Here is a 26395-nt window from a genome sequence, read left to right on the forward strand (position 1 = left end):
CTTTTAGTTTTGCCGGAAATCGAGAAAACCCATTTTTTACCCTAAAATACCCACCCCCATACCCTTCCCGACCTCAGATCGCCCGTAAATTATTTTTCCTTTAATTTTTATAAGACTCCCCTCCTTTTCTAACGGGTTTCATTCTCCTATATTTTTTTTTCACTTTTTATTAGTTTTAAAGACTTCTACCCCGGGCCTACAAGTTCAAGATAATTACTGTAAACTATGAATAATATCATTCATGTTTATTTATTTATTATTTATTCTCAGCTTTTGACACAGTTTTTGTAATGTTGCTTTAGTGTTATAGCCATTTCAGGATTTTATGGAAAAGTTGACCTTATCATACATTCAGTACGGAACCTTTCGGCTGTTTTGTTGGAATAAAATAATTCAAAACTAGACAAGATACAGATTAATTCAGTGAATAACGAAACAGGAACGCTAATATTATGATAAATAATGGAAATAAAACTATGCATCTATAATATATACCTACATGTGTTGTGTTAGAATTAATACTGGTTTATGTTCCGATTGTTTTTTTTAAATAGTTAGGCAAGATGTTACAGTAAAGAAAATTAGGCTTTGTTTCGGGAAAATAATTTATGTGCTGTATTAAATAAGACATAATAAAGGTATAAAATTCGTGTAACAAACATATGAACAGAAAATTGTTATAAAAAATTTACTTATACAATGTGAAAGAATCTTATGTATATAGTCTAGACTCTAGACAAAACTAAGGTTAGAGAAGAAGCGAAATATTTGTAAACCAATAAACGTTTAAAACTAAATCGTTGAAAGAATGTGACGAATATCCTTAACGTGCCTGTATTGTATGTTCCATGTAGCGAGGAGGATTTAATCTTTTTGTTAGGTATTTATTCATATAAAGTATTGACGAAAATATATTACCATTAGCAAATGAGCCATATAATGATTCCGTGAAGAAATCTTCTCTAGTGAAGGAATCTGAATAAAAATAAACAAAACCTTTAAATATAATTTGTAATGGTATTAAAATATAGTAGCTAGTTAACAAGTTAATTAATGTTTTTATCAAAGCTGTGACCTGCTGTCCGGCAGACGAAATATAATAAGAGACAACTCGACAAAAAGTATTATGTTATATTAAAGGTTTTGGCCTCCGAGCAGTCGTCTGCGGACTGCGATCAGTTCAGTCAGAATGTGAAATGAGTTAGACGTGTTTTAAGTTTGTTAAAAACAGTAATATATAATAATGAATAATTAAGTATTAATGAAGTTTATAAAAAATAAGACGAAGCAACGATTCACATCAATAAATTAATTAACTGAATAATGTATAAACAATTATATTACAATAACATTGAAATATAAGTCGTATGAAATGGATAGGAACCGTAGTGATATGGAAATGAGTGATGGTGTGAAGGAGGTTGTGTACGGATACGAGGAGGCGTTGGAATTGACAGGTGATTGAGAGATAAGGAGTTTTTAATTGTTGTAATAAGATGCTGTACCATCACTAAGTTAAGAACTGTTATACTTTAATGTTTTCGCTCGATGTAAACAAAAACGCTCAAACCGAGAGACTTTTATAAGTGCATATATTTTATTATAAAACCGGTAAATAATTTCAAAGCATAACATGTGTATTACTATCATCTTTCCTCCGATAGGTACTACAGTCACATTAAAAATGTACTCTTTGTCTTAATTAAATGATAAGAAAAGTAACGAAAATTAAAATCTTTTAGTGTACTTTATATTCGTGTTTATAGTGACTTGTTTCTTGACTAACGGTTTTCGTTCATAGATTTTGAATGTTCGAGCGGATCGCGTTAACAGGTCGAGGTAAACAAACAAACAAAAGATTTTAAATATAAATCATAAGGTTTTATGACGACACGACATCCAAACGTTGAAACCACTTGCGGCCGTAAATTATTTATCAATTAATAAATTATTATTTGATGTAAATATTATCATTATTACCAATGTAACGGGAACTGAATCTCACCGGTTCGATAAATTATATCTCGTTTGTAACACGGCCACGTGTCACACGTGACAATGTTGTTGCAGTAGCAAATTAATTTATTTCCTCAAGTAGGTGAAAATTTGCAATTCAAATGATCGCGTCCTTCATTCTCGTTGGCGAATTCTTTTAAAAAATATAGAAAAAATTAAGATAATATAATCACGAAAACATAATTACCATAACAAGTTCAAATTATTATAATAATTTATGATAAAATTGTTTGTGCAGTCACCTTTTATTGTGTTAAAAAAATGTTCAACACTTTTGTTTTTTTTGTTGGTATTATTTACTTAAAGTACCACAATAAAGGTTACTTTTTTGATTTTAACAGTTGACTTGCTGTTAGTAGCATCAGAAGAATTTTCTGATCTGTTTGCTAGTAATCTGTAACACAGACGTTGTTCTGTGTTCACTTGGGAGATGAACTTGTCATAAATAACAAGTCAGGTAAATGTTAGAAATCTTATCATATATAATCAATTTCCAGGTCATGGGAGATACAACGTTGGACTGTTGTTTGCGTGTTTCATGGTGATCGTGGCGATGGGTATCGACATCTTTGGACTCGGCATCATCGTTACAGCGGCCACCTGCGACCTGGGGATGAATTTGCAGCAGATTGGAGTGCTCTCGTCTATGCCATTTGCTGGTAAGATTATCAGTCACCTTTGGAAGGAAAAGAAAAGAATGGAAGAGATATCAGGTTTTTGAGATGAACATTTAGATATTAATATGTGATTTTCATGATTAAATTTGTGATATTTTCTAATTCCAGGTATAATCGTCATGTCATATCCATGGGGTTACCTCTCCGACACTCGCGGCAGGCGACTAGTGTTGTTGTGGGCGATGGGGGGTAGTTTCGTGAGCGCTATGCTCAGTAGTTTGGCGCCCACGTGGCAGGTGCTGGCGGCCTTGAGGTTTATTAGTTCTGCATTGTAAGTGCTGTAATAAACTGCTTTGCTTTATGATACTCTTAAATATGTAACAGCTCCAAATACCGTTCAATTACTGATTTTTTGAGATTATTTTAACTGTTGCATGGATTTGAAACTCAACCCGCCATGAGTCACAAAACATAAAATTTTCTCAAGATTTAAATTTAAAGCATTTATCATACAGACGTTTTGGTCGATCTCGAACCATCAAAGAGGTATCTCAATTGTTCCCACACCGACAACGACTACTGCGACACCGCAAGAATCTTGCATTTAATCTTTGAAGTCAGATCGCCTTCATGAGATTTAGAAGCCGCAGTAACTTAGGACGTGAACTTCTAAATCTAAATAACATGACGCTTTAGGTCGAGTGCCGCAGAGTCAGCGACATATGCGTTACTTGGCGAGTGCTGCACGTCCCAGCACCGAGCGAGATACATGCTGCTCATGACCAGCGCGCTCATGCTGACACCCACTCTCTATTATGGTCAGGATTGTATTGAAGACTTCCTAAATTATCACAGTTGTTGGTACAGACATAACAAAATGTTGGTGTTAGTTTGTTTAATGCGTGTGCGATGGTTGTCCGATATTAAAAAACAGGTTTGAAATACAAACATCGAGCATGACCGTATACTGCGAAACCGACTATGAATATATTAGTTTTATTACATTATTAAGAATAATATAAATAGTAATGATTCCTTGCTTGCAGTATGGGGATACTTCATAACGAAATTGAATTTTACATTCTACATCCTGGGCATCGCGTACCGTCCTTGGCGTCTTCTGACCATGGTGATGGCGCTGCCGCTGGGAGTCGGAGCTCTGTTGTTGTACTTCTTCAACGAGAGTCCCAAATTCTTAGCGAATATCGGACGAACAAAGGAGGCTGTTGACGTGTTGAAACGAATTCATGACATAAATAAAAGAGCAGTTGAAAAGTATCCGGTTTGTATTGATGTATTATCAGTGAACACACTCGTCGTCACTGCTTATCAGTCACACGACTACATTAAGTGATCTTTCTATTAGTGCACACATTGTTACATGTATTTTAAGAGTATAATACAAGTACTGTTAGCAACAACATAGTCTCTATGGCGCGGTGATCAACAAAAAGCATTTTCGTCCGTCTTCCTTTATTAGAATTTTACTAGTATTTTAAAAGTTACGATAAATAACAATACCTAGTTGGCCACATACTAAGAATACAACGAGGTCAAAGATTAGGCTGACAATTATAATATGGTATAGAATATATAAGTTTTATGAACTGGAAACTGTTTATTATTGCCATTTTTCATAACTAGCTCAATAAACTATGGAAATTATGACATTCAGGAAGGCTCTTATGTGTCAAATGGCCACAGGTGAAAGACATCTATCTGTCTGAAGACTGTCAGGAGTCTTCGTCCTCAGTGACTCTACAGTCCCTGTGGCGTCAGCTTGCGCCACTGTTCAAGCCTCCTCTACTCAAAAGGACTCTTTTATTATATTATCTCACCTTTGTCATCTATATAGCGTGAGTATAAGATTTGTTTTTATTTATTTTACCAACCAAAACATTTTATGACAGCAGTATAAGAGATACACTTACAATCTGATTTGTCTTACCTTGGGTCTTATCAAAAACAATTGTTTCAATTTGCGGTTGTATGTTACGTCTCATGTTGAGATTATCTGTCAGATGATTCAATAGATAAATATAAATAAACTATTCTTAAACCTGGGGCCATTTAAAAGCTTACTAGATTAGGCACATACATAGTTCAACCTGTGCTATTTGCAGATCTATTTATTACGAAGTAGAATCATATTGATTTGATATTTGTATTTAACGTTTGTACTACACTTTTCAGTAACAATAGCTTCGCTATTATTTTGCCGACTATCTTCAACGTATTCTTCACGTCGTACGCCAGCAGGGAAGCAGCCGACTCATTCTGCAACCTTCTGTCGACGAATGGGACAGTAGCTTCCGTAGAAAACGACGTAGTAAGTGTTTTACGGTGTTCAAAATAGTTTCTATCAATTAATTGTAGTACTCAACTAATTATAGTTAGATGAAAACTGGATTTATTCATATTACTACGCGTATTTTATTATTTTTTAAAACTACATTCTGATCAACCGTGATCACGGGCAGACGAGATGTGAGTGTCTGTCAGTCGGTCTTGTTATTTATCATCTACCGCCAACGATTTCTTAATTTTCCGTCGTACCGCTCTGGATGCCGGCAGAATGCGCTGACGGTGTCACTAGGTCCTGCGGTGTGGTCCAGGACACGGGGTTTTATATTTTTAAGGAGAGGGTGCCACGTGTTGGATTGATTCCAGCCATTTTCTCTATTGAAATTAAGATGTTTTTGCGGCCTGGTTTGTCCGTTGTGTGTTCTGAGACATGTGCCTTCATTCTTGTACTAATGCTCTTCTTTGTTCGTCTAATGTATGAAAAGCCACAAAGATAGTTGTCTAGAGCCTTAGAAACATGTGCACCAAGAAATATTGCATCCATACATTTCTTTTCGACTTCAACTAAACATATATTTTTAAGGTTCCTGAATGCTCGGGTATTGAGGTTAACACAGTATGGGCGGGTTGCGCCCACGGACTCGCCTTTTTCGTACTCAACGCTCTGCTGTCACAGGCGGCACACAAGAGAAAGGTATGTATAATAGATAACCTGACTTGTTAGATCAAGGAACACGAACGCATCAGTAAGCTGGCCGTGTTTGTCGTCAGGTGCTCACAATAAGCATTCTGCTGGTAGCGGGGGTGTCAGCGGTCCTGGCGGACCTGACGGGTGAAGCCCTCTCGGGCCTGGTGTTGTTCTACCTCTACCTGACCACCGCCATGGTGTTTGGGATCGTCTCTTCTTACTTCGTCACTCTCTACCCCACCTCCTACAGGTAACCATTGACCATTCATAATAACATAATAAGCGCTAAAGTTGGTGTAAAATAACCGGCGTAGTTTTTTTGATATTTTGAGGTGCAAATATTATTATTACGTTTCATTATATGCGACACAACTTTATATTGTATTTATATTATTATATCGGTGGAGAAATTTCCTGTGCATTATTCCAGGGGTATGGTGGCCTGTATCGGTATGATGGTGGCTCGGGTGAGCGCGTTCGCTGGTACCAATCTGGTGTCCGCTGCGATCTCGCTTCACTGCGCCTCCACTCTCTACGGAGCCGCTGGCCTAGTGTTCAGTGAGTACACATACATGAACGATGTACACACATATATATACATATGGTATAGTTATATAAATATATAATACATTAACATTGAAAATATTTAATTTCGGTAAGTGCGAGGAACCAACATAAAAGAATTTTATGAAGAAGGAAGTTTTGTAAGGATTTAATAAATACCTCTAACTCACACATTCGCCTCATACATTTTATTTCAAACACACAAACATCCTAACACATGTTACTGTATATTCTGTTTCAGCTGGAGCCGCGGCAGCGTGGTTCCTGCCAGCGGACACTGACAATAATACCTAAAGAATAAAAACACTTCAACTTGTAACATTATAAGCGAATCAAAAAACAGAGTTACGTAATAAGCTTAACGACCTGTGCCGCGTCTGATGTGGAACCGGTCGGCGCGAGTTTAGATAGAAGAGAATTAAACTAAGGACGCATAACTAACATCACCACGACGTTATCACAGAAGAAGACGGGCGAGGGAAAATAATTTAGTGTCACATGTTAACGAATAAATAACATAATTAATTCATACTTTATTAAAAAAACATTATTGTTAGAGAAATAAAATATTTTTCTGTAATGTACGTGTTTGTATTACATGTAGGAACAATATTGCGATATGAAACAAATTATTTAAGGTTTGTTTAAAAAAATTAAGAATTCTCTGCTTGTTGTGCAAAGCCGTCCGCTCGGAGTACACAAAATTTTCACCTGTTAAGTATTTCCAACAATTCCGTAAAAGTACAAAGGCTGTACTCGGTCGTACTGAGAGAGGTACCCGGGCATCCACGGCCAGTAGTGTTTGGTGGTGGGTTCGATGACCTCGCCGAATCTATTATTGTACCACGGATACTGTCCTTCCCCCTCCAGGACGGATCGAAGGATAATAACCAGGAATAATAGATAAGGTTGAGACATCTCAATATATTAAGAACGTTCCAGTACATGCGTCTTACTATTTCCACTTATTTGTCAGCAAGTCCCACTCACAGGCCGACACTCGCAGCTGCGACTCAAACAATCGCGCGGCGGCCGGCGCGAGGGGCCGAAACAAAATAAAACACGAATCGTTCAACTGAATGTTTATTGTGTCCGGAGGCGGCTCGCCTCGCTAACGACGTTTCATGTCTTTACATATTGAATACATTCCTCGACGCGCGAACAGCTCCTGAACCGACGGCGGCTCATATTGTTAGCTACACAATATTATTAAAATACATTTTCAAATAAAATTAATAAAAAATAAAATGAATACGTAACAACAATAAAATACATCCCCAGCTTTGTTTTAAGCTGCATCTCATCTCCTAGTGAAGTTTCCTTGAAAAGTATCTCACAGACCAAAAGTCCCTAACACCTATATTCTCTACGCGCTGGTTATGAACGGTCGTCGACAGTGTAATGTACAAACATATATCTGTCTGTTTGATAATTATTTACATATATATATATATTCTCTATTTAAATAAATACAACTAGGAATCCTACGTAGATGCTGGAAAAATTGAACAGACTAAGTTGATCCACATGTTGTATACGACGCTGATCCAACGGGGGCTCATTTTAAGTGGGTTTAGTGTGCCCGATACCCGGTCTCATGTAGCCTGCCGTCTCATCGTCGCGTGTAAGCTGCTCTCGAACCCTTGTCTACGTCATGAGGTAGGCCGGGTCACACTTGTAGTCGTCGTCGGATTTCACCTGTAACGAATACAATTATTAATTCGGTTTGGCGTGAGTCGAGGACCTTGCATCACGAGGATCGCGTCACACAAGGAAATGTTCCGATAGGTCATTATTAACGGATAAGAAAGGTTTCAGTCCACGCTCATAGCGCCATCTATTACACAAATTGTCCACTGATGGTTTGAATAAACTCCGCCTAGCGCCATCTATTATACGAACTGTTCACTGTCACCTACCATCAAGAAGTGATGCAGACTGAGAGCCTCCGCCCTGGGCCGCTGGTCAGGGTCGTGTGTGAGACAGCTGACGCAGAACATCTGTCCCTCCTCGGAGAGCGTGTCCGGGATGTGAGGCCGGCCCCCCATACCCACCACGAACATTATCTGGTAGTTGCTGTCGTACTCTGAGAAGGGTCGCTGGGGACGGAGCAGGAACATTATACACCTCACAAATTTATCAAGTTCAAGAACAAAACCAGCTCCCACACGTCAGAGGTAGACTATACAGGTGTTGTATATGTTTGGATATATTTTGTGGCGGCTACAAACGTGTGTTGGGAAAAAACTGTGCAAACTATCGGCACGCTGAACTTCATAAAAAGTTCCAAATTTCAACTCCCAGCTCGTACAATAAAGCGTTTGTCCGAGTCGTCCCAGTTCACATGAACGTGAGCGGTGGAGGTTTGGATTTCGCGCAAGTTTCAGTATTGGTCTAGCCACCTACATGTGCGCCTCATTTTCGCGCCAAAATGAACGAGCCTACCGACGAAAGAAGATTATAAATATATGTAGGAATGAGCCATGGTTTTGGAAAATAAAACGTAAGTCAAAGGGACAAAAAAAAACAGTCTTCAGTATATACAATTCGGTGTCTTTTTTGAATTTTCAGATTTTTTGTCGCTAGAATGAAGCCAACTACTGCTACTGCTACAGCCTATGTAGCGCGGCATGTATGCACACTTGAACAGATGTCTTTGAAATGACATTTGTGCTGGCATGCCACAGCCGCTTATGTGTCACTTCCGAAATACGTGTATTGTGCAAGCGTGGATTCTCTCCGGTCTGCTGTGACGCGTGTGGCCGACATTAGTTTTTTAATACTTTAAAACAGTTCATTGCTTTAATTGTTTCCGCATCGTTTATTCGCCAAATATTGGATCCGAGAGAGTAATAAATATGTTTTAAGAGTTCCGCACCCATCCACAGTAACACTACATTTTTCTGGATGAAAAATCAATATTTTAAAACTCAGTTTAGATTATGCATAGCGCATTGTATCTAAATCGGTGCGGGCGTGGAGTGAGCAGCAACCGATATATAGGAGAATTAATTGACATAAATAGTGTGGAGAACTGACCTTCCCAGAGGCCATCTCTGTGACGACACACCCCAGAGACCAGATGTCCGCGGCGCGACCGTGACCTGACGACTTCATGAACACCTCGGGGGCCATGTAAGCTGGTGGAACAATATACAGGAGCATTCGTACAGAACTTAAATGGACGTAAACCTCCTCAAAATAGTCATCGTCAGCTGTTATCTCACCTTGGGTCCCCACGAAGCCCTGCAGCTCCCCGGGCGCGGTGGTGTTAGCTCGTATCTTGACGGCGCATCCGAAGTCACCCAGCTTCAGGCAGTGACCCTCGTTCGTTAGGAATATGTTACCACCTGTCGCGTCAACCGTAACATGAGAAACCAAAAATATATGAACCAAAGAGAGAGCGGAGAAAAGAAGAGAGAAAAGGTAGCAGAGGAGCTTGGAGGTCGACCCGTGTTAATATTATAATAGATTGAAGCTAGCAGTGGCCGTGACCCGGTTGTGTTTAGAGACGGCGAAGAACGCCGGGGGTGTGTGCCGGATGGCCCTCAGAACACAAGCTTGACTTGTATAGGGTTTTCCATTAAGGGCGCTTGATCTTTGAAAGACATGTAGGAAAGATATTTGCGAAATTTTTTTTTATTTGGAAGGTCTATCGACCCCATTATGTATGAAATATGACATCATTCAAATGACCGCCACGGCTTCGGTTGGTGGCGCGCACACGAAAGGTCCAATTTTCGATTACTCTGGCGCACAAATCGGGCTGTATTTGATCGATGGCGTGGCGTATGTTGACTTTGAGGGCATCGGTGGTTTGCGGCTTGTTGGCATAGACCTGCGACTTAAGAAAACCCCACAAGAAAAAGTCCAGCGGGGTCAAATCGCACGATCTCGGTGGCCAGTTCACGTCGCCTCCGCGCGAGATGACCATGTCCAGAAATTGCTCGTGCAGAACTTCCATCGTAGCGTGTGCTGTGTGGCACGTAGCGCCGTCCTGTTGAAACCACATGTTGTCCAGATTCATATTCTCGATTTCAGGCCAAAAGAAGTTGGTTATCATCGACCGGTATCGCTCACCATTGACGGTGACGGCCACACCATTATCGTTTTCGAAAAAATACGGACCAATCACGCCTCCGGCCCAAAATCCGCACCAAACAGTCACTTTCTGCGGGTGCATTGCCACTTGGTGAACCTCGTGTGGATTGGTCTCGTCCCAAATACGGCAATTTTGCTTGTTGACATAGCCATTCATCCAAAAATGCGCCTCGTCGCTGAAGATGATTTTTTTGCCAAAATCGGCGTCAACTTCCAACTGCTCTAATGCCCAGTCAGCGAACACACGGCGCTGTCTATGGTCATTAACCTTGAGCTCTTGGGTCAGCTGGATCTTGTACGGGTGCAGGCTCAAGTCACAACGCAAAATTCGCCAAGTTGTCGTCTGCGAAAGGCCGAGTTCCTGTGCGCGACGCGGAATTGACTGCCGCGGGTTTTCGAGGACACTGTCGCGCACAGCGGCGATATTCTCGGCAGATCTCGCGTTACGTTGACGCACGGGAACCGGCTGATTGTTAACTGACCCGGTTGACTCGAATTTGTCCACCAATCGACGGATAGTCGACTCGGCAGGACGATCATCGCGACCGTAAAACGGGCGAAGTGCGCGGAACGTTGCTCGAACTGAAGACCCATTTTCATAAAACAATTTTATGATTTGCACGTGCTGCTCGACACTGTAACCTGCCATGGTGGTTTGGGAGGACGGAATGAATATAACACACTGCATTTGACAGCTGTCACTCAAACAACATGGCCGCAATCAGCTGTCAAAGTTCAAGCGTCCCTATTGGAAAACCCCATATTTTCACGAGGTGCTTCATACTAACTTTTAATATCCCTGTGAGCAATGGACCGACTGTGTAGCTCGGAGACGGCGCTGACCAGTTGCTTGGTGTAGCGGCGGGTGGTGTGCTCCGCCAGTGGACCGGAAGTGGCTACCAGAGCCTCCAGCGAGCCCTCCACGCACAGCTCCATGAAGATCAACATCTCCTCCTGGGAATTTGTTGTTTAGAATCTTTTCACACACTCTGTAGACCTTCTGTCTGTCTGTCATCCTCGAGGTGAACCAGTGTTCAGCTCGCGCCGTCCTTGTTCATTGTCGTGTATGTATTTATCGTATCTCACCCGGTGCAGTTCGCAGCCGTAGTAGCGCACGAGGTGTGGGTGGACGGCTCCCTCCAGCACCCTGAGCTCGTTGGCCGCCCGCTGCAGCGCCCGCCGGTCCCCCGCGCCCACACTCAGCTCCTTCATGGCCAGCACCTGGCCACTCTCCGTGTTCACCACCGTGTACACCTGACGAACATCACAAAGAAAAGATAAAGAACTGTTATGTTTCTTTATCTTTTCTTATATTAGCTGTGGGGTTACAGTTGGACTATACAATATATATTCAAATAATCTTCGACCCCAACTGAGTCTCAGGCTGCGAGCTCGGGAGAGCCGCGTTCAGTTGCCTCTTTCATTGGGTCGCGGCGTCGTGACTCGAGCCGGGGATTTTCTTATTCTATATTTTCTACCTTTAATTCAAGTTATCTCTAAATTGCTTTAATGTTAAAAACGTATATAAATTATTAGCATTGTATTCCAGTGACCTTTCCGAAGGTGCCAGCGCCTATTTTGAGTCCTCTCTGCCATTTGAATGTGAGTTGTCTGAGTTTGGGCTCGTAGCTCCTGACGGTGGACTCCAACGCCCGGCCCACGGCCTTGGCGGAGCGGAGCTTCTCGTCCCGGGACTCGTCCAGATGCTGCACGGCTTCCAGGATGCGCTTGCTGTACACTACATGTTTTGTTGAATACACAATGCGGTACAGGAATCAAGAATGTTGTCTACAATGAGATTTAATAAGAGCTCGGTAGGAGTCCTAGCGGTAAGTTTAAAAATGTGTGTAGTTTTGTTCACTTATGTTTTTCTAGTTGTTGCCAGCGACTTGATCCGCGTGGACTTCGTAATTGGACTAAGAGAGCTACAAACTTAAAATAATACATACGTCAATCGACCAGCAGCAACGTCTACCGCCTGTGTGAGAGGACTTCAAACAACTCAACTCCGTTCAGTAGTTTTTGTGTGAATGACAGACATACACTCGTGTTAGTGTTCACTGACCGTTATCGTCCAGCCTGTGCAGCAACAGCGGCGCGTCTCTCTCGGACGGCGGAGAGGTCGCGGGGCACGGGGGGAGGGGGCTCTGGAAAATTATATAAATACATTTAGAACTATTATTTATATGTAATAGTCTGCGTGTGTGTGGGTGTGTGCGCGCGTATGTGTGTGTGTGAATGTGAGCGGGTGTGTATGTGTGTGTATGGGTGTGTGTGTGTCTGTGTGTCCGTACATGTAACCGATGCCTGGCCCGGGGTGGCGCGGGTGAGGAGGCCGCCCGTGAGCCGATCACGTGTGAGATGCATCCGTCCATCAGCTGTTTCAGGTCCTGTAACGTCAAAACACGTCTTATATTGCACTCACAATCTTCTTCCTCCTTGAACATCATTCACCGCTACATATCATTTGTATTCTTGGGAGACACGTCATATATTTTTCCCCCTGCCTCACCAGTTCTCCAGTATGTAAACGTCACGTACCTCAAACTCCTCGTCCGTGAGATGCTTGGTGTTGCAGGGATCACAAGCCAGCATCAGGAACTCGAGTCCTTGACTGGCCCACCTGGGAACACGCACATTAAACTATCAAGACCAGCTTAATAGTGTATTCATACTATTCTTTAGTTGTCTACGAACCTCGGCCGCAGTCCTCGGCCGCGGTCACATCGCTCCACCACGAACTTCATCCAGCACTTGGCGAACTCGATGACCGCTCGAGCGACACGCTTACAGTCCGAGCGGGGCGGCGACGGGGCTCGCCGCCGAAGGACCGGGGACTCGGGGCCTCGAGGACCCGATAGGAGGGCCTCGATGTCCGTGGAAGGCTGGGGAATGATAATAATAATATAAGCAGGTAAATTTTCCAGTATGGTGTCGAGCACACAGCACAAACACCGTCTCATGTCAGTTAGCCGACCGTGTGTATGTAGTATGTATATCGCACCATCACGGCCTGGTCGTCCGCGGGCTGCTCCGCCTCCTCCCCTATACTCTCCGACCTCACGAAGCGGATGTTCCGCGGCGAGCACGAGGTTCCTTTCGTCGGAGTCTTCTGCGGCGTCTCATTCACGAACCTATAAAGTTCTTTGTGCATCTGAAACAAGCATTAGCAAACCACTGAACTCAATACGGCGTGTGTCGTGTTAGTCGCGACGATATAAAACATACAATAAATCAGAAATAATAATCCTCAGTACTGTAGTTCCCTGTATTCTAGTTTAGTTTTATTTAGCTCCTCACATTACAGGATGAGGTGTTCTCTCATCTCACAACTCGATGGGAACGTTTCCAGTAAAGTCAGTATATTTTCAGTAATAAAATGTTATATAGACCACCACCATAAAGCGGTCCCCACGCCCGAGCTGATGTGTACTGTCTTTGTTTATTCCTTCTCAGTCTTGGACACAGAGACACCTTCAAACCCAAGCAGAGAGCACACCAAGAGTTCAGCAAGACGCGTTCACTGTTATAAATATAATAACAAACAATACACAGACTATTTGAAGTATTCAAAACTCACCTAAAAAACGACAAAGATTGCAACATTTACAAACAAAATCCAGCGACACAAACAGAACCACAAACAGACTCGCACAGAGGATCTTGGAGTGGAGATAGACAGAGATAGAGATAGTGGAAATACAATAGACTACGGTTTTAACCTTTTTTTCTTAATAAAAAAATCTGAATTTAATTCAACTTAATAATATAAACAACGTAGGTTTGTTTGAGATTTAGAATTATATAATTAGTTTATCTATCCCGCAGTCTCGACCCTACTGTGACCATTTACAAGTGATCCCTGTCTCTGTCTCTGTCTATTCCTTCGCATTCCCTCGTACCATGTGTGTGTTTATCAGCACAGTCCCCGGCCTGGTGGCGGCTGGCGGAGGGCGGCTGGGCGGCACCGGCTGGAGAGACACCGGCCGGCGTGGCACAGGGCGGGCGGGGGTCGCGAACCTGTGCAGCTCCATGTGCAGCTGGGCGGCGTGCAGTGCATGCATTATATTATACGGTTTGGGGTACCACGAACCAACTCACCTGTAGTCCGGTTCGGATACAACTTGCGAGGGTGGGTGTGGTTTCACCGCAACATAGCTCGTGGCCGCGACGCGTCTTTGATAAATATTCTGAATGTAACCGGAGCTCGCGAGCGCGGCTGTTCCGGTCAAACCACATCCAAAGTATTACGTTCGTTGGGACGTGAGTGGTGTTAGATCTGAGTGAGTCATGCTGCATGCACTACGCTACAACTCACCTCGAAGCCCAGCTTGTACACCTGCAGCAGCAGTTCCCTGACCCTTCCTCCCAGAGACTCCCTCATGTCTTTGGGCATCTCCAGGGTCAGGGGCTTGCTCTTCTCCAGTATGATGTCCGTGTGACGAACCAAACAATCCCGGATGGCCATGAGGCATTCCTGAAACAGAACAATATACACCATTTTCACAATCAACTTGGACTTGAATATCGAGTAACCTCGAGTTAGCGATAATTAATATTTCGATTGATGCAATTATAAATATTGTTTGAAACATTTTTGGCAAAAAAAAAGTTACTGAAAACTTGGGCTAAACTGCTTATAAAGAGTATATTGTCTGGTCTCACAAAGATCCTATCAGAGTGCTGCCGGTGTGTGTGAGCGATCTTGGCGGCCAGCGACCTCGCCCACTGAGCCGCCTGGAGCGCTGCCTCCCGCTCGCTGGAGTAGATGGTCTGTGTCTCACGGCACAAGGCGTACACCAGGTACCTGACACCGACAGTAACAACACAGTCCACAGAGCATTCGGAAGACAAATTTAAATATAACAATATTATACTTTATATCTCTTTTCTCTAAAATTTTCTCTCACAGTTGTCTGTATACAAAGCCAGCTCTACACCGTTGTAGTTCAACAAGTTTTAATGGAACAAGTCGCAACGCCTATTTAAACTGCTGAGTATGTTCACCCGGTTAAGTAATGTATTGTAACCAGTCACCTCTCCTCCGCCTCCGAGTGTTCGCTCTGCTCTATGTCCATGACCTGATGGAACTTCTCCTCGAACCTGTTGAGGACCCGCTTCAGCTGGTTACACGCCATGTCTCTGGAGGGAGATATACACCGTCAGCTAGCTGACGACACACGCTTCGTTCTTTTAAATACTTAAACGGGAACATGAGAGTTATAACTTCTTTGACCTTATTTATTTTAGGGACAGTTATTGCTAATTATTTTTGATCTTTGAGTGTATTGAATTTTACCTGCCTCTTTGGATTTGATGAATTGTTATTATTGAACACATTCAATATAAATAAACATAATGAGATCTAAGACTTTCGCGAGAGAGATAAGTATAAAGCTAGTATGCGTGTATGTGTGTGTGAACATCTGTACGTACGCGAAGGCCGGTGGTGCGAGGTATGCGGCGGGGGGCGCCCGTGCTGCCAGTCTGCTGGTGAAGCTCCACTCGGACGACAGACGAGCTCGGCTCAGAGGCTCCGTCTCCGACATCTTGCTCAGGTACGACAGGTATTGCTGGAAACCAAAGTGTTATAATGTTAGTTTTTAGTCTGTGGTACGAATATATTACGCAACCGTCTTCTACCACGCTGCTCGTCTTATCTCCAGTTCCATGACATCCCTTCTCCCTCCCCCTCACCTGTAGCGCTGTTTCGACAGTATTATCGAAGGTGTGCAGTACATGAGCGAGTTCCCCCCGCGCCCGCTCCGCAACCCTCGCGTTCCTGAGAGCCGCCTGCACGTTCCTGGCGAAGGACGCGCGAGTCTCCGCCGCTATGTCCAGACCCTCCTTAAGCTCGTGGATGAGCTGGGAGAGAGGAAATGTAAACGAAGGGCCAGGGTAGTGGGGCTTGTAGATAATGTTAGACTAAAATCTACAATAATGTTCATAATAAAATATGATAATTTAAAACTTGTATTGTGAATGTATACACGTTGTAGAGAATAAAAAAATAATCAGACGTGCAGTGTTTGAACCTGTGATTATCAAAATCACTGTATATTTTTACTTATAACTGATCATAAGACTATGCATTGGTGACTCCATGTATCGGTATATGACCAGTACTAGAGACGGCTTCCCATATGAGTGGTGGTGGCACCTGTTTGACGGTAAGACACGAGGGGTGGTCCGGCCGGCCCTCCAGCCTCATGGTGAGGTAGTCGTGCACCGCCTCCATGGAGATGGTGGTTAGCAACAGGAAGTGGTTCCTGTACGACGGAAGCTTCATGGACAGCGTCTCCTCGGACCAACACCCGTATCTGATCAACACATTTACTTTTTACCTCAATTTATCATTAGTAGATCAAAAATATATGGAAAACATTTTGTATCGAATACGTTGTGTTCTGTCCTATATTTAATATAAAGCAGCGTCCACAACTATGGATCATATGACATATGACAGCTGCTGTCGTGTACCGTTCGTTATGTTCCACAAACCTCCTGAACTCGTAATTGTTCTTGTCACTGGCCTGGTGCTTGTGATGCTCGCCGTCCGGCTCCTGGGGGTCCATCAGCGTGAGGTACACCTTGTTGAGGAGTTTGTTGCACATCTTGTTCATGAAGGTCATGCAGCGCCGCACGCCCTGCGTCTTCAGCATCTCGTAGTGGTAGTCTCTGGGGACATATTACTATATTCAATCCATTTCATACAATTCGTAGTTTGTCGATCGCTTCTCGCTTGCCTCGTACCGGTACGCGGACACGTCGGTCCGTCCCATGAGCCGGAGCTGCGCTACGTCCTGCAGCCCTCCCAGCTCGAACACGTCCGAGGGGTCCTCCGCCTCCGAGGTGTACCCTGACTCGCTGGAGACGGTGGTGTCGGTGGTGCTGTACGGGTCCGACACTACGACCTCGGGTGTGTCGGCGTCTGCAGGCACGTACTATATGGTATAGTAATCGTTATGTTTATTCGATCGTCATTATCGATGGTTCTAGTTACCTGATCTTCCGTATCCGCTGTCGACGACGTCTGTTCCTTTCTCCGCCTCGTCTTTCTCGCTCCTGTCTTTGTCCGCGTCTCCGTCTGCATGTTTTTCGGGTCTACTGTCGGAGTTGCCGCTGGCGTCACTGTTGTTGGAGTCACTGGGACTGGTGCTCACGTTGAAACGGACTTGAGACGTTCGTTGGGCGACAGACGATTTCCTGATTCAGACATTGTTAAAATAATATGAATGAACATGAGGAGAGTCTTCTGTTATATGAAGTCTTATTACAATACAGCGCTCCGTACCTGTTGCTGGCGACGCTGTAGTGCCTCCTCGTCTTCTCGCGCACGTAGCGCAACATCCGACGGACGGACATCACTTTGAGTCGCATGTGGAGCGCCGTGTTGTACCACAGACACATCGCCTGCCAACGTCAAACATTGAAACACTGCTCACTCAACAGGTCCATAGAGATCCGATGAAAACAACTTGCAAATCAACTCGACTTTGTTTACTCTGAATCTCTTAGACCTTACTGAAGTATGTCCTTAGATGTACATGAGAACGTGCAGCTAATGTGAGAACATACTCATTCCGAAAGATGGATAGAGAGTAATTACAAAAAATTGTCAAGACCTGGGACGTCCAGAGTGTGTGGGCAACTTGTGATTATTAATTTAAGCTCGGGTTTAGAAGTCCAGGTGTAATTCACCTTGAGTCTGTTGGTGACCTCCGGTTCGAAGAGTGCGGGGTGGTCCGCGGCGGCTGCACAGCTGGACGGGTACAGCTCCACGGCCGAGTCAACCGCCTCCAGCAGCGACGCCACCTGCTTCATGGCCGCCCCGACGCTCGCCGTACACGCGGTGCAGTCGATGCAGATGCATATGAAGTCCTCTTCGAAACAAAATCAGATACTCTCATAAATCCTGTCCTGACAAGTCTGGTCTTGTATTCTAATGTACATTCAACAGTTTTATGAAACAGTTTCTCTTAGCAAAGTTTTTAGCTATAAAAGTAATAATTTGTGTCCTACCCTCATTCTCGGTGACTACTTCGTCAGAGCCTGTTTTCTGCGGATCTTCAGCTGAGTCGTCGATAGTCGCCAGTCTCCGAGCGCGATGTCGACACGGCGTGGGATTCTCAAATCTGTGTTTGTGGTAAAATTCACTTCAGGCCAACAATAAAAAATGAAACATAAAATATTGTGTGTACATTAAATTTGTTATTTGAATTCTGCTTGTGGCTTTTTGTTATATAGAATATAAATTCCTCATTCATGGCTATATATCAAGCCGGCGAGACATGAACGAGAGATACTTTTTTTATTTTGCGTCTTATTTTCGATTAACCATCCGTGTCTATCGGCGTCAGTATTTTATAATACAATTGTCATTAGTGCATCATTACTGACCATATCAGCACCAGGCACCCACAGTACTTAATAACCACAAACGTATTGTGGTGCTTCGCCTCTAACGCGCTATCATTTATTTTCCACATACAGACCTGTATTCCTTAATTCTCTGCACGATCCCCGACACAAGGCTCCTCCTCACGCACAGCTCCTCGTCCTGTGCCGCCAGGGTCCGCCCCGCCAGTTTCGCCTTCAGCTCCAGCCAGATGAGATCCTTGAGTTCATTCTGCCACACCTGCTCCTCGTGGCTGATCTGATCACACACCTACCGGTTATCGGGGATGTGGCGGGTTAGTTAGCTCACTGTGTTAGTAATACTAACTACTAACCGACGTCACAAAAATGATTTTCAATGAGTTGTCGTTTACCCTGACTATACATGTTAGTGTGTTATATTATTCGAAGTTTCTGTGTTCTCGTAACAATGTCAAGTGATGTTTTATTTTCGCGTTACACGACTATGACAGAACTCACCGTTCTCCGACATCCTTTATCAATGTTTCCCATGTTGATGAGCATACTGAACGTGCTGTGGAAGTCGACCCTGCTGGCTGGCAGCTCGTCGTCTTGATGCCGCTCTTGGACCTCCTCACATTCTTCTTTGCATTTGAGCCGTGAGGTGAGGGACATAAAGCGATTGCATGACTCCACCTATATAACAACGTAAGGTAAGTTGAACATTCAAATCATGATTAAAAAAATATATTTTTTTGTATTATTTTGTACTCAATCCCTACCAAAGTTGGAACAGCCGCTTGAGGGCTGGGTGAAGGTAATGAATCAGCTCGGGTCTCCCGTTGACCATCCTTCCAGTCACGTTCCTTGGTCCTTATAAGTTTAAGACTGGTTCGCTTTTTAAAACGCTCTATGAAAATAACGACACGTAATTAGGTACTCGTTAGATGTAATCGTCAGTTAATACATACAAGCTGAGACGCAGGAGTCATTTAAAAATGTATTTATTATCCTACCTGGAGGCAGTGGTGGTTCTATGACACTCTTCCCTTCCACCAAAGGCTTATATAAGCCGGAATCAAAAATGTTCCTGAAATAAACGTTGTTATTTACGTTTTAGTGGATCTGAACTATTCGGTGTGCAGTAAATACACATGTTTAGCTACATTGTGTGTAGACGATGAACGAATCGTCAAAACCAAAGCTTCATTAACTAAAAACATCAAAATAATAAAAAAAACACATATTGTTCTAAAAGCCGGAGAATAATGAATTTAACTGCACAGTTTTGAGAATATTATTATAAATGTATATATATATATATATGGGTATATAAAAAATAATGTTTAATAAATGTCTTATCAGTATAAAATATCAAAAGTAATTCCCATGGTAAACGGCTGGAGTGTCGCTGATTGCATGTGATTATAGCACAATTAGCGCCTGATAACGTATCACTAGTTGTGTGTGCATGTGTGTATAACACTCGTAGGCGAACACACACACTCATACACTAGTCATGCGGATGAATATCAACAGTACTGTCCCTCGGAGCGGGGAGGTTTTCGTTACAAGGTCGGGTTGTATTGGATTCAACAATACGAGTTACGTATGAATCATAACGTACAGTGTTCCCATACTAAGCTCTGTTCTATATAGATGATCATATGATTACAAACATCCTATTGATTTGTTGTTCGTTATCGAGGAACTTGTAACTATACAAATGTATTAATCTATAAATCATATTATAAAATTCTTAAGATAACTATCATCTAGATATGTTTTGTGATCGTACTTTAACTCGGCCATTGATACCGGTTTGCTTGTATGGAGGACAAACTCAACATCTTATTAAACGAAAAGATATATTGAAACTTCTTACAAACCGGCAGAGAGTAAGGAGGTACAATTTGAATTTAAATTGACAAAAATACCGGTCCAAACAGAGGTTCAACAAACGGAGACTGGAATTCATTGGACGCATTTACTTGAATGAGTATAAATTAATTATTAGACAAGGATGCAATAAGAATATTTCATTTATTATATATGTGTATGTATATACAAATATGTTTTAAACATCCAGCAACACGATGACACCACAAAAATATGAGTCCATTAAAATAAAACTAGTATCCCGACGTTTCGGTTACTTTGCAGCAACCGTGATCACGGGCAGACGAGGTGTCAAACGTCAGGATTATGTAGTTATTAAATAATAAAATCCGCGTAGTAAATCCGAATAATACTAGTTTTATTTAAATGAATACTCGCGAAAATCTTAGATCTCATTATGAGTCCATTAAGCTTCATCAAAGAACCACGGACTGTTTTGTGCGGATGTCCGCACAAACAACACTCGGAAAAGGAGCTTAGGAGCAACTACTCGCTGGTTTAGAATTAGGTGTTGTATGAAAGGAAGCATAATTCCTATGGGTCTCAATACCGTCTCTTCTCTTTATCCCTGATGCGAGCTCGTGGAGGAGTTGTTCCCAGGAGGTCAGCCTCCGAGCCATCCCCGTTTTCTGCCAGCAGATACTTGGACGACTGCTGCGGATGTCTCATCACGACATCCTTGGTATCTCTGCAGTTAAGTACAATGTGAATTTAACAAGTTCCGCAATATCATTGAGCATGTTGCTGTGTTGTTTTCTGTACATTATATTTGATTTAACGTATCTGTATTAACATCCAAAACAGTATACTATCATATAGTTACTTAATTCGGTAGTCTATGAGTTTATCGTTATATATTATTAATGGAAGTGTTAAGCGGAAGACAGTCACTTCTATATTCATGTTTTGTTGTCAGTCAGTGATCTGAGCCATATCGTCTCCCCCTTAACATGACGATCCCCAAAATAATTTGTTTACTCTGATAATGTTCGAAGCGTGTTGTTATAATGCATATATCAGATAAGGCGACTCGATGTGATACGACTTAAATAGAGTAACTCTATGAAGTTTATGGAGAAAATTATGCGAAAAGCGTAACTTTAGTTTTATAGGCTCTATATTTTTCCTCTATTTATTGCATGTCGAATTACAGCCGACAGATGAATAGGGTAACGTCAAAGGTTGACACATTAGCCTAGGCAATAAGTCGAAATAAAATGACTCTTGTATGGTGAACGTAGCGTTAATAATTTCATGTAATAGTGTACTGCTCAGAGGTATTTTTGTATCTTAATTGATTCCTTCAGTCCTTCACTAACGTTATTATCTTTATAAAGTATTTCGTGTTATAATAAGGAGATTAGAAGTTATTTCTTGTCATATTGTCTGCTATCGACTTTCCATTATCATTTATTAATGTTTTCAAAATTATAAAGTTAGCATCAATAACATTTTAATATTTCTAATAATTTAAAAAAAAACACATTCGTATATTGTGGTCATAAACACCCTACTGCACTTTTTTTTCATTTTAATCACATTATTATAATTTTGATTTAACAATAATTTTCTATTGAACACTATCATTTTGTCTGAACCCAGCTCATAGGATATTTATTCAACTAACAAGGAAGTGCGCGGCTCCTGCTATCGTCCGTGAACGTTTGCTAATTAAATACAGAACCGCGGTAATCTGAAAAATTAAACTCAAATATCGAGAAGGACAACACCGCTAGAGTGAGCTAGCTATATTCTCAGCACAGAAACAAAAACTTACATCCCGCCGTATATACCGTCAACATATTTCCGAAAATTCTTCATAATATACTAAATAGTTAGCGGAATACAACGCTTCATTGTATGCAAGACGTCTATTTAATGAGTTCAACCTTCGTCCGGTAATCTTTATGCCATTGTATGGTTACAGTAGTGTGGGTATACCGATGATTACTACGACTAAGACGAGGCGCCACTAGCAAAAAATCTGTATGAAGAAAAAGACATTGTCACAATCATGTTTTCACATGATCCAGCGAGCTTTTGACAAGAAAACACGGACATTATATACTAATAATAATTTGTTTAGTTTTTAAATTGATGTTTTAGAGTTTTTGAACGCGTCTAGTGCATATATCTTTAACAAAAATCACAACCAATGACGCTCCAGGATATTGGACGCCCTATCCCATATATAATATCTGTACATATATCTAATCTATATCTATTGTGCTGCATCTCGTTATATCTATATTTGTAACCATGGGTTTATCCATTATAAACAAGACCTAAGAAGGTTCATTTGTATAATTAATAAATTTCCTCAAAAGAGGTCGTATATAGCTGATAGTTTGTTAACCTTTTTTTATTTGATGCCTACAACGGTTTTTTTTATGAAATATGAATTAGCTTGTTAAAAGTTATCAAGCGTATGGAAACATTTAGAGAACATATTTCAAGCCTCAATTCTAATTGAAATTAAAATGTTCAAATTATGACAAAAAGATGTTATCTAATTTGAAAAGACACTTCTTTAACGTAATTTTATCAGTTTTGGCTCATATTACTTAATTTTTTTTTAAACAGCAGATCCTGTTTGCACCATGCAATCCCAAAAATTTATAATCTATGCTTTTCAAGTTAATTCTTTATTCATAGATACAACTTTTACATTTAAGATTCAATATTGCATATTATTTATATTTAATAAATGAATATAAAAAATATTGATCATAGTACAGAATAATTTACAATATTTTTTTAATATCTTAAGGAGTTTCAGCTGGACTCAGAGTCAACAACAATATATAATGCAGACATAAAACTATATTTAAAACATACAATCTCAATTCCTTTGAATATGAATAACTAACATATATGGCATGCTCAATAAAACATACGTCATTTTAATTATAAAAAAGTTAATATGAAAAGTATAAACGGAAGAACAATTAAATTTTAAGTCATCCATAAAACAGGAAACGGGGACCAATATGTGAGCAAGGAGGTAGTAACTACATGAGCACCTCCTTCACACTGATTGAAATAAAGTCAAAGGAATTATTCAATAAGAAAAAATTATGACAACAACAATATATGTAACTCTTTGTAATAATATCAATATATGTATAAAAATGGAGACAATATTTTAAGAATTTTTCTTCAGTGTAACCTATCTTTGTTTTCCTTTTAATAAATAAATAAAATAATAAATTTACTTACTTTATAAAAAGTTGAATTTATATTTCATATCTATATCTTCCTTTTTCAATATTATGTTTCTTTAATAATTTTTGCAAAACAAACCTCACATAGGACTCGGTTAAATGCAACTGAAGCATTATCTAATGTGGAACATTGTTTAAAAAATTTACACCTGTTCACACTAATACATATTTTTTATTCATTATTAAAATCTATTTAAAATGTATGCATTAAATGATTTTTTGCATTAATTGTATAAAAACGTACACTTACTGTGTGACATAGAGAATGTTCACTGGTGATATTTAAAATATTTAAAATTAATATTTAAAACTATAAAATTAAAACATTGTCTATGCAAAACTTTATAAAGATAATATTGTTGAGTGACTAGAACATAGAACAAATGAATTGTCTATGATAACAGGTGATAGCATAACCATTAGTGATACCCTTCATAAAGGTATTAACACACATTAAAATAATCTATCTGGTATATTAGAGACATCTATACATAATGATGTTGTATTATAAATCACTGATACTATATATAGTATATATAAGTATCTTATCCACAACATATTTCTTTAAATACTTAAAATGATATAAAGGGACCTTAAAGGAATAATAATTCTATCTGTTTCAACTAAATGAAACGACTAAATCATTTATTGTGGAAGGCATTCCGATTATCATATTTGAATATTTTTTTATTTATCATAACATTAATAGGATTCTGGATTATGCAAAGCTATTGAAATGTTGGGTAATGGTAACACAGTATACTTTAAACCAGTTTCTAGTACGGCAGCAGTTGGACAATGAAACAATGTAGTACAAATAACAATTAGCGATTCAATTCAAATAAATAAATTTTTAAAAATGAATACAAACTCTTTTAACTATAATATGTTCATACTGCCAATTTCAATTCTTACAAAATGTAACTGTCTATTAAGTAAGTGTTTTTGTATAATAATTTATAATAAACATAATATATAATGTTCACGGCAGTATTAAGCCTATAGTATTATAGACCTTATACGTTGCAGTTATAATCAGGGTCATGAGCAAATTTTGCAAAACAAACCATATCTCAATTTATACATCCCTGAAAATAACACTTAAAAGACGACGGGTGTACTTACAAGTCTTCATCCGTACTTTGTCCCGAGTCGTAGTTTATTGGAAATCCTAAATTCTTTTTCCAATCGTTATCTGCGCCGGAACTCATTTTACTAAAGTAACCGGATCAATCGTCTCAATTTACTTGTTTCGCACATTACCGTTTGAAAGAACATCGACTACGCACTTTATAGGGTTTCTATAAATTAAACACTATAATACTATTATAACCTTTGACATTGGCCACGATCCGTTTTATTTACCGGCAAAATAACATTATTAAAAAAAAATGTCACCACCTCATCAATGAACGGTAAACGTCACACTAAATGAATGTCATTTGAACGCCATTAAAACTTTAGTTGTCAATGACATAGGTAGGTCTTTCACTCACATGATATGTTAGGTAAGGTCTACATATATTCAGTTTTCAGACTATATGACATATTCATCATTTTAAGGCAGTGTGTACATTAAATTATTTGTAATTGCGTTCCTATAAATGATTCAACAATTTTTCAATTTAGAAATAAGATAGTAAGGCATTCTTCTATATTATGATGAAATTTAAATAAATTGAAAATTTATAATTTGTTTGGTTTTTACGTTTATGTAGCTTTCCCTGATGTATAGTAATCTGTCCTGATGTATAGGTATCTGTTTTTGACGTAAGATTTGTGATTTTGCAAGAAACTTGTCCGTAGTGTTGCCCAAAATCGGTCTTGGTCCTGCAGTTTGCAAAAATGCAAGAACAAGACTAAGACCGCATATTTTTGGAAGACCAAGACCAAGACTGACTGTGCAAGATTTAAGCAAGAACATGACCAAGCCTGCAAAACTCTTTAGTCTTGCAGTTAAGACTGCGGGTCGTTTCAGGGAGTAAGTACAGGAGTTCGGGGTATACGCTTAGAGAATCTATGAGACGCAAAAAGTATATGATTTTTTTGGAAAATTGGACTTATTACGAACACTAGGTACCATCCATTAAAAGGAAAAAGACTGCATCCCTAGTTTAGACCATCGGCATTGTGTGTCATAGTGACCGGTGCCTTGTCGGCATCATGAAAGGTCGGGTACTGAGCGTTGCCTTGTCGGCATCATCAAAGGTCAGGTACTGAACTCGGAAGTACAAGGTCAAGATACACGTGCGCTGGTTTCTATTGCGCATACAAACAATCGTCGCCGCCGCGCCGCTCGCACAATATTTGACACCGTTTGATTGCCGCCACAGAGTACAAGTGTTCCAAAGTAATCGAATAATATAAAAAGCGTGCAATATGATTTATCGTGCTTGCATCGTACCGTAATGTACGAATACTACAAATACAACCCCCGAAAAAATATTGTGAATGTTCCTCAAGATGTTCAACGTGTTATGAATGGTTCCAAGCAGAGCGACGACCTAATCCCAAAACAACATCAATTTTTTTTTGTTGTAAAGTTTATTTTGATTTAAGTATTTTATAATAATATAGCAATCAACAATTATTTGTGAAAACGAATAAATTTAATAAATAGAATT

The 26395-nt window shown here is 40.5% G+C and overlaps 2 protein-coding genes and 1 long non-coding RNA gene across 7 annotated transcripts; 1 reads left to right on the plus strand and 2 right to left on the minus strand.

The window, feature by feature from the left end:
• Positions 1–1224: 1224 nt before the first annotated feature.
• On the minus strand, positions 1225–2969 carry LOC133320154 (uncharacterized). Its single transcript, XR_009753600.1, has 2 exons — positions 2834–2969; positions 1225–2692 (listed from the first exon to the last, which is right to left on the minus strand). It is a non-coding gene; the product is annotated as an uncharacterized LOC133320154 (long non-coding RNA).
• Positions 1317–6769, plus strand: LOC116769273 (synaptic vesicle glycoprotein 2A-like). The gene is made up of 11 exons (XM_032660315.2): positions 1317–1457; positions 2514–2675; positions 2802–2964; positions 3330–3451; positions 3680–3915; positions 4338–4489; positions 4827–4962; positions 5521–5631; positions 5709–5875; positions 6056–6183; positions 6431–6769. The coding sequence occupies exons 1-11, from the start codon at positions 1373–1375 to the stop codon at positions 6481–6483; spliced, it is 1515 nt and encodes a 504-aa protein (XP_032516206.2). The 5' UTR covers positions 1317–1372; the 3' UTR covers positions 6484–6769.
• A 490-nt stretch (positions 6770–7259) lies between these two features.
• LOC116769290 (uncharacterized) lies at positions 7260–25218 on the minus strand. Of its 5 annotated transcripts, none has more exons than XM_061527486.1 (31): positions 24897–25218; positions 21098–21235; positions 19665–19738; positions 19431–19558; positions 19168–19344; positions 18786–18946; positions 18313–18425; positions 17992–18173; positions 17585–17703; positions 17294–17496; positions 17044–17221; positions 16792–16968; positions 16451–16610; positions 15988–16155; positions 15727–15863; positions 15328–15432; positions 14956–15097; positions 14609–14767; positions 14193–14330; positions 13295–13444; positions 12988–13175; positions 12832–12913; positions 12585–12680; positions 12356–12437; positions 11844–12028; positions 11377–11544; positions 11079–11244; positions 9417–9539; positions 9229–9329; positions 8109–8288; positions 7260–7887 (listed from the first exon to the last, which is right to left on the minus strand). In XM_061527486.1, the coding sequence occupies exons 1-31, from the start codon at positions 24980–24982 to the stop codon at positions 7837–7839; spliced, it is 4317 nt and encodes a 1438-aa protein (XP_061383470.1). In that variant the 5' UTR covers positions 24983–25218; the 3' UTR covers positions 7260–7836. The 5 variants fall into 5 exon arrangements, with proteins under 5 accessions (XP_061383470.1, XP_061383465.1, XP_061383479.1 ...); XM_061527481.1 differs by having other exon boundaries at positions 18786–18958; XM_061527495.1 differs by lacking the exon at positions 21098–21235 and having other exon boundaries at positions 18786–18958.
• Positions 25219–26395: the final 1177 nt, after the last annotated feature.

Source organism: Danaus plexippus, chromosome 5 (genome assembly GCF_018135715.1).
Source record: "Danaus plexippus chromosome 5, MEX_DaPlex, whole genome shotgun sequence".
Taxonomy (NCBI): domain Eukaryota; kingdom Metazoa; phylum Arthropoda; class Insecta; order Lepidoptera; family Nymphalidae; genus Danaus; species Danaus plexippus.

Excerpts from the sequence above, each read along its gene's own strand:
- LOC116769273 (XM_032660315.2), top strand. The coding sequence starts at position 1,373 with ATGGATAGGAACCGTAGTGATATGGAAATGAGTGATGGTGTGAAGGAG. Across the intron at positions 2,965-3,329 it reads AGGTTTATTAGTTCTGCATT|GTCGAGTGCCGCAGAGTCAG; the intron begins GTAAGTGCTGTA and ends ATGACGCTTTAG. Across the intron at positions 3,452-3,679 it reads GACACCCACTCTCTATTATG|TATGGGGATACTTCATAACG; the intron begins GTCAGGATTGTA and ends CCTTGCTTGCAG.
- LOC116769290 (XM_061527481.1), bottom strand. The coding sequence starts at position 24,982 with ATGAGTTCCGGCGCAGATAACGATTGGAAAAAGAATTTAGGATTTCCA. Across the intron at positions 17,704-17,991 it reads AGGTCACCAACAGACTCAAG|GCGATGTGTCTGTGGTACAA; the intron begins GTGAATTACACC and ends TGACGTTGGCAG. Across the intron at positions 14,768-14,955 it reads AGCACTCTGATAGGATCTTT|GAATGCCTCATGGCCATCCG; the intron begins GTGAGACCAGAC and ends GTTCTGTTTCAG.